This window comes from Squalius cephalus, assembly GCF_949319135.1.
Source record: "Squalius cephalus genome assembly, chromosome: 5".
NCBI lineage: Eukaryota > Metazoa > Chordata > Actinopteri > Cypriniformes > Leuciscidae > Squalius > Squalius cephalus.
The window spans coordinates 10,081,779-10,099,512 of NC_137126.1; the positions used below are offsets into that span (position 1 = coordinate 10,081,779).

The 17,734-nt window shown below is 41.5% G+C and overlaps 1 protein-coding gene across 1 annotated transcript; it reads left to right on the forward strand.

Annotated features, from left to right (window-relative positions):
* layna (layilin a) lies at positions 1–10,129 on the forward strand (the record flags this gene model as incomplete). The annotated part of the gene is made up of 8 exons (XM_079870461.1): positions 1–101; positions 493–510; positions 5,642–5,939; positions 6,015–6,172; positions 7,592–7,636; positions 8,613–8,699; positions 9,593–9,695; positions 9,778–10,129. Exons 1-8 carry the CDS (start codon positions 26–28, stop codon positions 10,127–10,129), a joined length of 1,137 nt encoding a protein of 378 aa, XP_079726587.1. The 5' UTR covers positions 1–25.
* Between the last annotated feature and the right edge of the window lie 7,605 nt (positions 10,130–17,734).

The window sequence follows — 17,734 nt, forward strand, 5'->3', positions numbered from 1 at the left end:
TGGAAGTTTGATCAAAGGTGATAAAATGGAACTGATGAGAAAATGTTCCTTCGTTTTGGTTTTATTCAGCATCTCCGCGTGCGCATCAAAGATTCTGGGCGGTGAGTTGCACATTTAAGAGAGAAAATTTTGCATTCGACTTTTTTAAAATATTAAAATCTAGGCTATGTAGTAATATTTGGAGGAAAAGCTTGCTAAATTGAACAAGTCAGATTTTATATATTACTTTAATCTATACTGCCCTTTTGACAACCTAAGGTTCTTTATAATATGCTAGAAACCGTTTTCTATTCTAGGTTTTTCATTGACTTTGTTGTTGTCGTTTTCGCTCACGTAACTATCAGACTCGTTCGTTTTCCTGTTCAAGTAATTTGAATTAGATGCTTGAATACAGGGAGTGAGTGACTTCTTTAGATGATGCTTTAACAGTGGCTGTTTTCTCTCTTCACCACTTGTAAACCCGATGTGCTGTCCATCCTCCCTGCGGTGCAGACATTTACGAGCCCAGAGGTATGTCTGCCTCAGACACCAATGGCTTTCTCTAAATTAAATAATAGTCCATCTCATTTCTATATATTTATGTGGTATCCATAGAGCAAAAAGTAATCATAACAGAAACATAATTACATTTAATTTTTCCATTTTTATTATTTAAATTTTACACTCTCATGGAAAGGTAGACTAGCCTATTTGTAGTCTATTTCACAAACCCGTAGCACTTTTTTCAATTGAGTAATGATCTGCTATACGTTGTTGTTAATGTTCTTAGTGAAAGGGATTTATTTATTCGTTTATTTATTTATTTTAAATTGGGAGTCCCTGGATTTGCTGTCTGAAAAACCATTGCTATTTAGAAAAATAATCAAACATGTAACTGAAATTTGTGTTCTGGAGAAAAAAAGATTGCCATTTTGCCATTTGGCCGACATTTTGTACTGACAATGCACTTGAGTTCAGTCTCACTTTTCAGTGTTGTCATTGCTGTTGTAACTTTAAGACTGCTAAAGCATTGCACCATGGGTTCCCTTTCAAAAGCAGTAACTCTACATTGCATAGCAACGCTGCGGGAATGTAGACTTTTCCCTTCTCCACTTTTGCTGAAATCTTATGGCTAACGCCAGCTTGGAACAGCTGGCCAATTGTCACGAAGTATGCAAATACTGACAGGTTCGCGGGCAGTATAAAATGCACGGATGCGACAATTGCGTCAGAATCTCTTCACGCTGCCATCATGGAAGCTGCACCAGGAGGACTAGTGACCTTTTTCTCTAAGCATTCGATAGTGTCAACTTGCCTAATTTGTGCGGGTCCCATAGACCCGCCCGACGACCATGAGTTCTGTGTTGCCTGCCTGGGCCTCGCCCACGGCGAGGCGGCCTTCACGGACTCCATGTGCGCACACTGCGCTCCAAACCGGATGTTCACTGCAAGCAGTGGACGGGACCTGTGAGGAAGCGTCAGGGTCAGAGGAGAAGCCCGTGCCGCGAGAGAGTCAGTTCGCTGGAGGCCCCGCCCCTAAGCGCTGTGTTCTGCATCGTGTCCCCTCTGTTCCTGTAGGTGACAAATGCAATGTTTGTGTAAATGCTGTGTCTGTTTGTGTGAGTTCCACAATAAAAACATGTATTCCTTCACAAAAAGAGCTATTCCCTCCTCTTACATCCAACACTGTGTCACTCGCCCTGCCCATAACTACAACGCGACCACTGTGTCATTTCCTAGACGCGTGGAGGGCTATTCCGGGCGTTTCACCGTGGCTACTGGGAATAATTCAACACGGATATTCTCTTCAGTTCAGACGCAGACCACCCTGCTTCAATGGCGTGGTCCCGTCACTGACATTGCCCCAAAACGTCCCTGTTCTGAGACAAGAAGTTCTCAGTCTGCTCGAGAAAGGCGCAATAGAGTGTGTCCCTCTGAGCGCTATTACTTCTTTGGTGCCAAAGAAGGATGGAGGACTCCGTCCGATTCTGGACCTGAGACCCATCAACCGAGCACTACACAAGCGCGCGTTCAGGATGACAACACTGAAGCAGATCCTAGCACAGATCCGTCTCAGGGACTGGTTCGCTTCAGTGGATTTAAAGGACGCGTACTTCGCATTCGAATATGTTCAAATAGCGACGTGCCACTGACGCTTCCTGAGATTTGCTTTCGAAAGCACAGCATACCAGTATTCAGTGCTTCCGTTCGGACTGGCCCTAGCCCCCCGCACATTTTCCAAGTGTGTGGGCCTGTTGCATATGCGGTCGCTGGAGTTTTGGCTGAAAACTCGAGTCCCGCCGAGGGCGTGGTCTTCAGGTCACACGCGCATTCTGGTCACTCACACTTGCGTCAGTGCTCTGAGACCGTAGCGCAACCCGGATATGTTCAGCCCCGGAGTGCCTTTGGGAATAGTGACACAACGCACCATGGTCTCGACGGATGCATCGACCTCAGGCTGGGGAGCAGTGTGCTTGGGCATGCCTGACTCAGGTCTGTGGTCGGAGTCATAGAGAGAGTGGTACATAAACCGTTTGGAATTAAAGGTGGTGTCCTTAGCCCTGGAAGCTTTTCGGTCGAGGTTGGAGCAGCAGCATGTACTGATTCGAACCGACAACATGTCTGTGGTTTCCAACATAAATCGCCAGGGTGGCGTGCGCTCCAGAGCTCTTTTCAAACAGGCGGCGAGTCTCCTGTTGTGGGCGGATCGACACTTTCTCTCCATCAGAGCGGTGCATATCTCCAGTCTCTTAAACCGTGGAGCGGACATGCTTTCGAGGAACAGGATTCCTCAAGGAGAGTGGAGGCTTCACCCCGGATCGGTGCGAATGATTTGGGATCGATTCGGGAGGGCGGACGTGGATCTGTCTGCCACAAGCGAGAACCCTCACTGTCAGATGTTCTTTTCGCTATCTCACTCCCCGCTGACGGGAGATGCTCTGACATCGCGTTGGCTGAAAGCCAGGCTTTACGCGTTCCCTCCGGTGAAGATTCTGCCTATGGTGTTATGCAAAATCAGGGAAGAGAGAGCGTCAGTGATCCTCGTGGCCCCGAACTGGCCGAACCAGTCCTGGTTTGCGGACCTGAGAGAGATAATGGTGGCTCCCCCATGGCAAATCCCCCTCAGGAAGAACCTGCTGTTTCAGGCAAATGGCACGATAAGGCACCCCAGGTTCAAGCTGTGGAACCTTCATGTGTGGCTGCTTCAGGGACCTTAAATGAGCGAGACACTCTGCATTCACGAGTGCAGGGCACACTCCTGGAGGCGCACGCGCCTTTTACAAGGCACACTTATGCTCTAAAATGGGGAGTTTTTGCAAAATGGTGCCAGGACATCGATATCGACCCGGTGATTTCTTCCGTGTCAGATGTTTTGCGCTTCCTACAGCACAGACAGTTTGACATCCACGCTGAAGGTGTATGTGGCCGCTATTGTTTGTTTTTTTTAGTTTCCCAGTTGACAGGCAATCGATCGGTAAGCACACTCTGGTGACCAGATTTCTCAGGGGAGGGAAGAGATTGTGTCCTTCACGGCCGCCATCTGTGCCGCCGTGGGATCTAGCTCTAGTTTTAAGGGCTCTCTCTCTACCGCCATTCGAGCCCCTAGCTTCGATTGCGGTGAAGGAGCTCTCCCTGAAAATGGCTTTACTCCTTGCTCTCACCTCTGCGAAGCGCATTGGAGACTTACACGCATTCTCGGTGAACGATAATTGTATCTGTTTCGGACCCGGCAACTGCACCGTCACTCTCCGGCCGAGACGGGGCTACGTGTCGAAGTCACTTTCTACACCTTTCAAAGCACAGGTTGTTTCCCTGCCCGCTTTATCTGCTGAGCCGTCATCCTCGCGTGACGCTGAAGCTCAGAGCACTGTTTGCCCTGTCAGGGATATGCAAATTTGGATAGGGTTGGAGCTGATGTCTCATTGGTCTAGTTCCACCTATCAGATGGGAGCACTCCTAGTGGCGCGGCTATTGGCTGACTGTCTGTCTCTTCCGTGGCTGGTGTAGCTTGACCCAGTTTCCCAGGGCTTATCTTCACTACTCTCACGGCGGGATTTAACACAGTTCCCGCAGCGTTGCTACGCAATGTAGAGTTACCGCTCTCGAAAGGGAACGTCTCCATTTACTATTGTAACCTCGGTTTCCTGAGAGGCGGGAACGGGACATTGCATTAGCCGGCATGTTCGCTGTATGTATAGTAAAAATACATCTCTTAAGGTTTAGATAAGCATTAAAAGTATTGCATGCACTTTTTGAGATATGGGGTGTGTCTAAATCCCAGCTTCCTAGGCCATGAATCAGTATATCTTGTACACAAATTAAGGACAGTGAGGACCCTGGTTTACTACACATTGGGACACTTTGACACTATGTATGACTACATGACAATGTCCTCGTAAAACATCACTATTAGTATTTATGAACAAAAAAAAAAACAGAACTGATATCTTTCCAACATTATTTAATGTTAATGTTATTTAAAACACATAATGATAAAATACTTTGCTTGTTACATGTACATGCATCATTTCAGCCATAAATAAATGATAAATTTTAGTTAGATTATGTTCATTATCTGCCTAGTGATGTATGTTTATGCTGGAATATAATTAAATAATGGTTTTAAAAAAAACATCTATCACATGCATTGTGTGTGGTAAATTGGCTCACTACATTTATGTTTCGCGCTTCAGAACTTCCATTAGGGGAACATAATGAGCTCCCTGGTTTTCACCTTGCATTTTGGGTATTTTCTTTAGGGAGCAAACGTTTCAGTGCACTGGTAGGATTTTTCAATTGAGACAGCCTTTAAAATGGCTGACTCCCTGATCAGTGCCCTGACTACTGAACTAGGGATCTGATTGAGACACACTCCACTCTACATCACAACACATTTGTTTTTGTTTCATTTTCTAAATACAAAGTGATAGTTCACCCAAAAATGAAAATTCTGTCATCATTTACTCATCATTAAGTTGTTCCAAACCTGTATGAATTTCTTCTGCTGAACACAAAAGAAGATATTTGGAAGAATGCCGGTAACTAAACAATTGATAGTATTTTTTTTCAATTTCATACTATGGAAGTCAATGGGGCCCATCAACTGTTGGGCCTATATTCTTCAAAATATCTTCTTTTGTGTTCAACAACTTGAGGGCGATTAAATGATGACAGAATTTTAATTTTTGGGTGAACCATCCTTTTAAAGGTGCTCTAGTCTAAGTGATGTTGGGTGATGTCACTTCTTGTTGACGTTTAAAGTATCAAACAAAACGGAGGCTAGCTAAACCCTCCCTCCTCCTTATCCGCGCACTAACCCCCCCAAACCCCACCCCCAAATCCTTCTTGTCGGTTATTGGCTGGAACAGTTTGTTGTGTTTTGTGGTGCGGGTTAGCCCAGTTTGTTTTCCTTGTTGTTTGTGGAGCCTGGGGTGTCTACAGAGACCACGTTTTTTTAAAGTTCAGGGGACAGGCAGCTAGCGGATAGTGAGGAGATGTGTGCTGTATGTGACAAAAAATGTTTTGGCCTAAAAAACGTGTGACATCGCTTAGCTTAGAGCACCTTTAAGTGTTCTAAATAAAAGTCCATGGGATGAATCAATATATTTCAATATAGTTACATTCCGTTGTCTTTTCTAACATCTATAATGTGTCTCTTAAGGTCAACAGATATGCAAGCGTGGCACTGAGAAGCCCTGCTATAAAATTGCCTACTTTCAGGACAGCCAACGTAAACTCAATTTTGAAGATGCGAGTCGAGCCTGCAGGAGTGATGGCGGAGACCTTCTCAGTATTGAGTCTAAGACTGAGCAGAGACTGATAGAAAATTTCATCCATGAACTAAAAGCATCAGATGGTGACTTTTGGATTGGGCTTCGTAGGGATCAAGACTACGAGGAGAAAAACGGAGACTGCCCATCTCAATACTACTGGCTGGATGGAAGCCAAGCAACCTTCAGGTGTGACGAGAGCTGCATTTGATGGACACATTCCCTATGTAGGTCCTTTTGCTTATTGTTTTGTGTGTGTGACAGGAACTGGCACTTGGATGAGCCTTCTTGTGGGTATGAGGTGTGTGTAGTGATGTATCATCAGCCCTCTGCTCCTCCGGGTCAGGGTGGTCCTTACATGTTCCAGTGGAATGACGACAATTGTGAAACCAAAAACAACTTTATCTGCAAGTACACCAAAGGTTGGGATGGCATATTTTATTCAAATAATTTCTCAGTCAATTCATTTTACTTATGATATTGCTCATACAGTTCTTGGTTTGGTGATTTGAACAAACCTAAGCATTAAACTTGCTAATTACACGGCTCTGTAGAATACTTGATTCTGATTGGTCAATTGTGCCATCCACTTGTATGTTATGTTAGGTATAATGGACTCAGCCGGTTGTTATTGCAAAATAAACCCTGACGGGGTGATCAGGACGTCTTGCATCATCCTGAAGGGGTTTATTCTACGATAAAAACCGACTGGATGTACATTTTCCTGCTTATTATGCGGCCACTTGCTGTAAATAATTAGACATTGATCAAGTCATATACTTTATTAGCTCTTTAAACGCTTCCACGGAGAAGGCAGTTGCTAGCAAGCGGCAAGTTCAAAGTTCAAACTCTATGGTCATTTAAGGTATACGGTACCGTCATACCACTTATTACACAGTATTTTGCCACATAACTAATTATGGGGATAAGAAATATTAATTTGAGATTAAACTGTTTTAAAATCGACACCTGTTTGTTATCTTATAATCCATTACAGTGTACAAAACAATCGTCGCAAATTGGCAGCAGCTGCATTTGTATGAAACAAGAGAGCGAGTCCGCGGTACCGGATGACATAATTAAATAACTGTACACAAAATATTGATTTGAGTTTTTAATATTTTATTAGCTATTATTATTTAATTTTATTTATTATTACAGTACCATATCCCTTAAATGTCTGTATAGTTTGAACTTGCCACTTGCTAGCAACTGCTCTCTCTGTGGAAGCTTTGCATTTAAAGAGCAAATCAAATATTTCAACTCAGATCAATGGTCTATTTCATATCTAATTATTTACTTATGTGGCAAGTAGCCATGAAATAAGCGAGATAATGTACATCCAGCCAGATGTTATCACAGAATAAACCCCTTCAGGGTGAATTAAGACCTGATCACCCTGTTGGGGTTTATTCTGCGATAACAACTGGCTGGATGTACATTATCCCTTACATGTTACTCATCCTGCACTGAAAACGGTGCAGCTTTATAAAGAGAGCCGTGCTATTATTTTTTAAAACAAACAGGCTTATGATTTCGATCTAATAAACAATAAAAAATGCATATAAATCCCATTCGCTTACATTGAAGAAGAGTCCACATATCTGGAGAGCACAATATCCTGACTTGGGGAAGTTCTCATTTACCATTCACATTTTCAATTTTTGATTAAAGCTTCCTAGAGCAACAAGAACTGGGGTGCGTTTCCCAAAAGCATCGTTAGCCAACTATGGTCGCAAGTTTTGCTCTGTTGGTAGTGACGGAACTTGCGATCAGTTGGCTTTGGGAAATGTACCCCTGTTTAGTGTGTGATATAACATGGTCATCATGTGATGTTTCAGATAAACCTCCAGCACCAATCCCTGCAGAAAATGAAACATTTAAAGGTAAGCTTGATATCTAATTTTTTATTATTAATGTGTATATTAATATAGTGCCTCTGAACAATTAGTACAAATTATTTTGTTTTTTTTATAAAATAAAGACAGCTGATGTAGTGGTTCTCAACCAGTAGGAGGCTTCAGGAAATTCCAGGAGGGCCTCAATAAGTCTTAAAATAATTTAAATGTAGTTATATTAACATAACCTTGTGAAAAAGAAGTGCCCATAATTGTATTAAATGTCACTTGTATTGTACTTCAAATTTAAGAGTATATTTTAAAACAAAACTAATTTTAGATTTACATTACATGCAATTTGCACTTAAAGGCATAGTTCACCCAACTCACCATTAAGTTGTTCACAAAAAAAGAAATTTTTAAGAATATGGGTAACCAAACAGTTGTGGGGCAACATTGACTTCCATATTCTTCCAAATATCTTCCTTTGTGTTTACCAGGACAAAAAAAAAACACTCATACAGGTTTGGAACAACTTGAGGAGGGAGTAAATGATGACAGAATTTAAATTCTCGGGTGAACTTTCCTTTAAGCATATTTTCGTAATAAGTATTATTATTAAAGTATGCTAAAGTGTACTTATTTTTCACAAGGGTAATATGAATTACAATGCAAAACAAAATACTACAAATGAACATGTACATCATTAAACTGATATTTTTGATTTTATTAATTTTTATTACAACAAAAGTATCAAACATACATATCAGCTTACATAGCAGGACTTTCAAATATTGTCTTGGACAAAGGGGGGCCTTGGAGTCAAAAAGTTTGAGAACCACTGGCCTAATGTTGGATGGACTCATTTTAATCCACCATTTGTGAAATATGGGAAAGTCTGCATTTATTGGTTTATTTGTATGGGCTTGTTTCTTTGTTTAATACTTTTAATTTGTTTAATGTGCTGTTTTATTGATGTCTTACACCAGATAATACACAAAAACCTAATTCTCGTATATTACAGATGCTTTTCCGACACCCAGAATACCCAGATACCCCTCTGTCACAGAAAAGGATGATGGCATGAGGGTGGTCGTATCTGAACCTCCAGGTGAATCTTTTTCTCACAGACATGGTTGAAGACTCTCATGTCATGGATACCTATTAACTAAATAGAGTAGGTCCAAAAGACTGGCATTTTTTCTTCTTCAGTTAAACACGGTATAAACATATAGTAGTTGTATGGTTTCGAATTAAAATTAAATTTCTGTCTTGTACTCACCCTCATGTCGTTCCAAACCGGTCGTTCATCTTCAAACCACAAATAAAGATATTTTAATGAAAACTTAGAGATTTTGTCCCTCAATAGATGTCCATGTTATCAAAACTTTGACACTTCAAAATGGTCATAAAAAGACATAAACATGAAATGTGCAATATAAGGGTGAAGGGGGCAATTTCGGACACAACCAGAGTGTAACGGTCACCAGCTGGAGTGCCCTTGAGAGCCACCAGAGGGCACTTCACATTAGACTATTGTCATTCCCTCACATTCTACATTTCCCATAACTCATGCTAAACTATGTTGAATCAACACTGGAAAACTGAATACCTGTTTTTAAAAAAAGTAAAAGTATGTAAAATATAAAAAAGTATACACCACTGTTCAAAACTTTGGGGTCAGTAAGAATTTTTTTTGTTTTTTTTTTTTAAATGGATACTTTTATTCAGCGAGGATGAATTAAATTGATCAAAAGTGACAGTAAAGACTTTTTAAATTATAATAACAATTTCAATTTTTTATAAATTATGTTCTTTTGAACTTAATGTGGCATTGAAGACTGGAGTAATGATGCTGAAAATTCAGCTTTGCCATTACATAAGAGACTTCTTTCAGAAACATTAATCCAAACTTTTGAATGATGTTTAAAGGCTGTATACTTTTCACCAATATCCACCAATATTTTAACCAATATTTTAACCAATATCCTGCATGTCTTTCAGACAATGCTCTCAATGTCACTTACATTGTGCTGCCAACCATACCACTTCTACTGCTGCTGATTGTGGCGACGGGAGTTTTCTGCTTTAAGCTGTTCACAAAGAGGTGCGTTGTTTCACTGATCTCTTCACTGAAGAAAGCCTGTCATTTTAAATTTGATAGTAAAAAACATAATCTGTGCATGCAGGAAGAAAGAACAGACTGAGACCCCTCCAAAGGATCCAGGATACTGGGCTGCTGGAGAAAGATGCAACAGCCCGAGCCCTGACGTCTACAAGGTCATCCGAAGGCAGCATGAATCAGACCTGGCCGGCACACGGCCTGACATCAAAAACACTTCCTTCCTGGGTTCTTCTCCAGACACTCCAACTGGAGATTATGACAACCTGGCAGGCCGGGACACTGAAAGTGGTTTTGTGACACTGGCCAGCACTGAGAGCGGCTTTGTGACCAACGATATGTATGACACGCTGCAAGGCCGTGGAAGCGGGAGATACTACAGAGACCAAGGATGGATGGATGAGTTATATGGCTACTGATATAAAAGATGACATTATCATTTAACACTGTATTCTCTTCTTAAGAATGATAATAGCTTACCTATCGATGTCTTGCCCAAGTATTTCCTTGGTGCAGATATCCAATATTATCTATAATTCAAGTATCCACTTTATTTTTAACATAAGAATGAGTGTGGTCATTTTTAACTTGAATGTTTAAGGCTTCAAGTGTCATTCGCTTCCAGTTATTGTATTTGTACAAAAACTTGTATCTTACCTGTATTTTAATGTTCAATTCAAGTTTGCTTTTCACAACACATTTTGTTTCAAAACAGCTTTACAGGAAGTGCTTGTTTCCATGCTCAAATTTAGTATGTTTTCTGTTATCAGCCAGCGATGAGTATATCAGAGTATACAGCTATAGTATCGTACATTGTTAGTTAACGTCATGCAGCCTATCCAATTAAAGGTAGGGTAGGCAATTTCGAACAGGCTAGCAATAGCATGCTAGCTTTGAAAGCATGAGATCCCACCCTCCTTCAAAATACATGAACACACAAAGCAGCATCTGAAAGTGGCGTGAGAAAAGAGATGGTGTCAAATTACCTCATGTATGAAAGCGCATAACATTACAATAATAATGAACGTAAACAACTTGTGCTCTAGCTGTACCACCTGACTGCTTCAGATTCATTTCGGCGTTGATAGTGTTGACATAGAAACGCATAAATCTGAGTCAGGCTGTGAACAGCTTCGGGTAGAACTTCACGGGGTTGCCATTTTGTAATTGCGGTTACGACATGGCGTGAACGCAGCATAAGCTTGTTGTTTTGATTCTGGAGGAACTGTAAAACGTGGCTGCTGTTTCTTTGTGGCTTTCGGACCGAATGCAGTGATTGGACAAATATTTTTTGGTCCTGTGACTTCCACAGAATATACTGTATATGTAGGCCTAAATGTTTTAATATTTAGATTACTTCTATTTTTGATTGCTATCAGGATGTGAAAAGAGTTTCAAGCAGTATAACAAAAAGTGTTTATAAAACAAATTGCCTACCCTACCTTTAACTTGGTCATAATGATAACAATATAAGCATATTACTTTATAAGGGAAATGTTTGATAGTTATCGTAATCATAAACACGCTGGTTTGTTGCTCACCATTTACTGCACTTTGTTATTCTTCTAGTTATTTGTTTATTGCGGATAAATGAACCGGAAGTCGCGCACATTTAAAGAAAATAGCTTTCTTCAGCGTTGCAAAAAAAGTGGATAGGTTACCAAATCAGGTTTGCGCTAGAGCTCAAGGAGCCTTAATATGTGTGGAATGTGTGAATGTTTTAGATTTCCGAAATGTATTAAATGAATGAGAAAAACTAATTCCTAGAATTCTACAGATTTACCATCAATTTACTCTCTACCAGAGTTTCAATGCAACAACATCTTAAGTTTACGGGTAATGATTATCTGACATTCGCTTGTTTACTTTTTTTATTTAAGCCTATACTATCCTAGTTTTCATAGGCTCCTATGACCATTGTGAAAAGAACAGTAATACTTACCAGTTTTTAATGCATCTTTAAAGCCAAACTCTGAAGGATGAACACAAACTGATTGGTTTGCATGACCATGTTATGCTGCTTTTACTGGATGTGCTGTATCGGCCTCAGTACTTAATTACACTGTGACAATCTCTTGCAGACTGTCTTTTTCAGTGAAATAATGAATGGTCAAACAGCCTTCAAGTTTCTTATGCAAATATTGTAATGTGTATGCAGTGATGTTAATGAAGCCTCAATAAACAAAAACAAATGAATGAAATTGAAACTAAATATATTTACTTTCATATTTGGGCAAATATATCACCAGTCAGTTACATGCATGTGTAGTACAGGGCTGCCAGCTCTCACGCCACACATCAATTTTCTCACACAGTGAAAAGCCGAGAAGCAAAGAGGAGACTGAAACCGACAGACAAGACAGAGAAGGTTACTTTTGAAAGCCCTATTCGCACTGGATTAGTATTATCTGGGGACCTCGTGTGATTTAGAAATTACCCACCCACATCTGAATTTCGTGTGGCGCATTCGCACGGGATAAACAAAGCCTGTGATTTTACTCGAAATTACTGACTTATCTCCCGGATATGATAGGCTATTGCTTGGAAATGTCTTGTCGTTATTATAGGTCTAGCTGTATGATATATCATAAACAGAAGAATGTTCCTTACCACATGCTGCAATACATGTCATCCATCTCCATCTAATCATTATTTTTGTTTTTGCTCTTTGGATGGTTTTCAGCTTTCTCTTTCTGCAAATTGTATAGTTGTATCGTATCATGGTGTACAGCAATATGATATGACCCAGCACCCAAAATACTATCAAAACACTCCAACGCAGCCTCCATTCTTCGCGAAAGATGGATAAAAAAGTGCACAGGAAACAAAAACCTTAAAAAAATGATAAACGACCCCGCCAAATCACAGAGATGCCGATTCGCACGGGACTAAAATTATCACAGGACCTTGGTGTTTGGCAAAATATGGTAGGTCATTTGCGGGGGAATTTTTACTTTACAAATTACAGACATGGCCAATTCGCATGGGATTAAGATCACAGACAATCTCCGCAATTATTACAAATAATTACAAAATTATTACCAAAATGTATTATGTCTCATGTAATCGATCAATCAGTGTTTCAACCGCGGAAAATGGTAAATAAAACAGCTGGAGAACAATATGTCATATAACATCTAGGTCAGTGGTTCTCAACTCCAGTCCTCGGGACCCACTGCTCTGCACATTTTGTATGTCTCCCTTATTTAACACACCTGAATCAGATCATCAGCTCGTCAGGAAAGACTCCATGAACTGATTTGAGTGTGTCAGATAAGAGAGACATACAAAATGTGCAGAGCAGCAGGTCCCGAGGACTGGAGTTGAGAACCACTGATCTAGGTTATGACTGTAACCTCTGTTCCCTGAGAACAGGGAATGAGACACTGCGTCGATGACAGGGGAACGCCCTCCACGTGAATCGGTGTCTGAAAAGCTATCCAATCACACGTCACTACTACTGCGACCCGGAAGTATAAAAGGGGCGCCAAGAGAACATGTCATCCACTTTCGTCTGAAGGGACTGTTCAGCATGCAGCCCCGAGGCATAGCTAACGATGCAGTGTCTCGCTCCCTGTTCTCACGGAACAGATGTTATTGTCGTAACCTAGACGTTCTCTTTCAAAAGGGAACTCGCACTGCGTCGATGAGGAGAGTGCATGCCAATTATGGCTCAGGACAAAACGTCTGAACTGGCAGTTTCAACCTGAAACGCCAAAGAAAACTTCTGGTCACATACAGGCTGTCAGTGACATTATTCCCTACGATCACTGCCCAAGTTATAAGCCTCAAAGAGGCCTCCGAACAATGGAAGGCCTACCAAGGCTGCTCAAAGGCTTGGAACCAACAGCTTCCAAGGAAGGGGTTCCTTTAAGGGACTATGGCCAGGGGGTCCGAAAGGAATCCCGTCCAATCACTTTCTGAGGGGGACATAAGAGTCAACCCCACATGTCACCAGGGGGGCTGACCTGATCAAATCTACTGACCTAGTGTTGCCAACAACCTGTCTGTTTTCCCAAACAGAGTCTCTCACAAAACCAATAGTGAAACCGGAACATAGAGACGGGCATTCTTGCAAACGAGGGGAGTAACTCTACTCAATCCTGGATCTACACAGTGCTTTAAAACATTGTGGAGGCTGGGCACTCTAAAGGGACCCTAGATAAGGGGAGCGCCTCCAGCTCTAGGGCTAATCTAGCAGGGAGGCCTTGTGAGAGTCCTTCAACCTTCTAACCAGACTTAGGGTAGCTATGAAAATAATATATATATATTTGACCAGGCTCTGGGCTAGAATCAGGGAGGATCAAAGGAAGCCTGCAACGTGATGATCTTATTTATTGCTAAAAACCCACAAGATAGTAGAACCACCTTCAAGGAGGCCTGTGAAAGCCTACTACTTGATAGCGATACTTCTTAGCAGAACTAGCCTCAGCTATCATGTGCTCATATAAATACTATAGGCCCAGTTTTTCCTACTTTACATTGCCAATGGACAGTGTACTCAGCTAGAGCGCTATCAATGCTTTAAACAAGCGGAGTACAATCTTACATTACCTGACTATCGAGGAGGCCTATAGAAAGGCCTAAAACTTCAATTATCAAAAGCGTCAGCCCATGGCATGCTTAGGCTCTAAGGGAGTGTACTTAAAACTTGTCCCAATGGGAGGGAGTACTAAAAAGAGCTCCAGTGGTGCAGGGTGAATAGACTAGAGCTGTGGGTAGCCAAAAAAACATTAATCCCAAGGGAAATGGAGGCCTCAGCTACCAATTCAAGGGGCCTAGATATCCAACCTAAAGACTAGCTGGGAAATTAGCTGCAATATACACCTCTGAAAACTGAGACCTCAGCATTACTGCTTCCAACTCTCTCTTTCCAGAGAGAGACAGGTCTGACAACACCCAGAATATATCTGCATGGGAGGCTTAGGAATAGCCTGCTACCTATGCTGCTATTTATTCTACCCTTAACATCTACTAGCATAATCGCCTAATGCAGAGGCGGGCCTAGGCTATACGACTCTTGTAGAAAGAGGAGGCTAGAAAAAGCTAGACCTTACCGAGATAAGCTGTAGATGATCTAAATCTAAAGAGCCTACGCTCTTACTGATACTGTATACTGAGGGGCTCGGTACGAAAAAGCTTTTAGCAGATCATTTCCAACAAACTCCTAATACACATGCCTAAGCCAGATATTAAGGCAGCCTTCGTGGGGATGGCACTTGAATATCCTATGTCTGAAATTCAAAGCTATAGTCTCATAACAACTCTCAGAAGTGAGAGGAGACCTGCTATTCAAATACAAGGTGGCCCAATGAGGGCCAACGCTTGGTAAGCGGTGGCCTCAGGAGACAAACCCAAATGGGAGGAAGCCATCTCACGCTGAGCAAAACCTGTTTGAAGCTCACATGCACACACATTGGCACCACCTATTACATAAACCTAACACAAGAGGAGGCCTATGATAAGGTATGCAAACCTACCTATAAAAACAGGAACTTCAGGGCCCTAAATTCCTAATTTAATACCTATCAAACATACCCCTTAATACTTTCTAAACAGGGAACCAAGGTCTAAAGTTAAACAACCTTATAATAATGACCTAACAAGATCATCCTAGTGCTCGTAGAGTGGCGGCCTTAATTACATTCTTACAGTAAAATGAAGGCCTACCACCCAAAAGCTAGAAGGGGCACGCTCACTACCAAGCCCGACTCCAGACCTTCAGAAGCATTCCATTTAATGGGAAAATATCATCATCGGTCCAGGCCTCAGGCCTGCTGTAAGAAACACCTGGGGTAAAGAAAATAGGGGGGAAAGGAAGAAGAGAGGTGGAATGCATGATTTAAATGCAGCCGAGCGTGCCTTGGCCTCTCTGAACTTTTCTACCACCGTCTCAACGGGAGCGCCGAAAAGTTCAGATTGCGAAACCGGGCCTTTTCTTTCTCCCCGATGTCAGCCAGGTTCAGTCACAGATGTCTCTCCATGGCCATCATCGCTGCCATCAACCTTCCAATCGAGGCATCAGTTTGTCTGGTGGCCCGAAGAACCAGATCTGTGGTGTGGCGCAGCTCGTCCACTGCGTCAGGAGAGAGACCCTGCCCCTGATCCAAATCCTTCAGGAACCGGAACCGCTCATCCAGCCTACCACGAATGGCTCCATCCTTCACTGGCTAAACCAACTGTCTGCTAGCTGTCTCACGTCACTGAGGTCAGATAAATCCCATCACATGGACTCTTTCACCTAGATATCATCACATAGAGACATTCCCCGAACTAGGAAATACAAAATTACTCCCAAACCCATTTAAGGGTACAAATTTGATTGATGTTCAACAAATAAAAAACAAATATAATGCAGATGAACAAATGAAAAAGCTTGGGTTGCTGAATATTCAATCCCTTTCTTCAAAAGCATCATAACCTAGATGTTCTGTGTTTGACAGAAACTTGGGTAAAACCAGACAATTACATTACTTTCAATGAGTCCACCCCACAAGATTACTGCTATAAACACGAGGCTCGTTTAAAAGGAAAAGAGGGGAGGTATTGCTGTAATTTATAGCATAGTATTACTCAGAAGTCTAGTTTCAAATATAATTATTTTGAAGTGATGATGCTTTCTGTAACATTATCTTGCGTAAGTGATAAATCCCGTTTGACATTTGTGCTGACTACTGTATACAGGCCACCAGGGCACCATACAGATTTTATAAAAGAATTTGCTGATTTTCTATCAGAGTTAGTACTGGCTGCAGATAAAGTCCTAATTGTTGGTGATTTTAATATCCATGTAGATAATGAAAAAGATGCATTGGGATTAGCATTTACAGACATTCTAAACTCTGTTGGAGTTAGACAACACGTGTCAGGACCTACTCATTGTCGTAATCATACTTTAGAATATTGTCACATGGAATCAGTGTTGATGCCGTTGAAATTCTGCAGCAGAGCGATGACATCTCAGATCATTATTTAATCTCATGTATACTTAATTTATCCAAGGTTGCAAAGCCGACTCTGTGTTATAAATATGGTAGAAATATATGGTAGAACGCTTCTGGCACTAAAGAGTGCTCTATAAATAATCTTCCTAATCAGTTTCATCTCGTCAGCATCCCAGATAGCCTAGAAGAACTCGATGTTGCAACAGAAATTATTGACTCATTCAGGCACATTCAGGCTCTTAAGAGAGCAGCCAGAAAAATGGAGCGTAGCTGGAAGAAAACAAAATTAGAAGTTTTTCACATTTCGTGAAAAGAGAGCACGATTGCATACAGAAAGGCCTTAAAAATGGCTAGATCTGCTTATTTTTCAACACTTTTAGAAGTAAACACTACCCTAGGTATTTATTCGAAACAGTGGCTAAATTAACAAAAAATAAAGCTTCAACACCGGATGTTTCCAAACAGCGCAGCAGTAATGACTTTATGAACTTCTTTACTTACAAGATTGATAATATTAGAGAGAAAATTATAACTATGCAGCCGTCTACTACAGTATAGCATCAAAAATTTAATTCATTCATTGCTATAGGAGAGGGAGAATTGTCTAAACTCGTTAAATCATCTTAAAGAGATGGTTCGGATGTACACTACATCCTCATGCCTCGCGTTCTGCCAGGACTTTTACGGGCTTTTCCCAAATCACGGAAGTGACCTTGACGTCCGGGTTAGCGGTTGCATAAGCCATCAGGCAAGTGCTATTTAAATAAACTCCTGATGTACTTACAAACTTTCCAATGCCTCATTTTATGAGTACAGAGCCTATTTGTATACTGTATAAGTTTGGTACCATTCCAGGCATTATTAGGGGGGTAATTTACGAGATACAACCTTGGATCCATTAGTGCAAGGTTTCTCAAACTCGGTCCTGGAGGGCCACTGTCCTGCACAGTTTAGCTCCAACACACCCGAGCAAGCTAATCAATGTCTTCAGGATCAAAAACTCACTGCTAGGTGTGTTTGATCAGGGTTGGAGCTAAACTGTGCAGGACAGTGGCCCTCCAGGACCGAGTTTGAGAAACC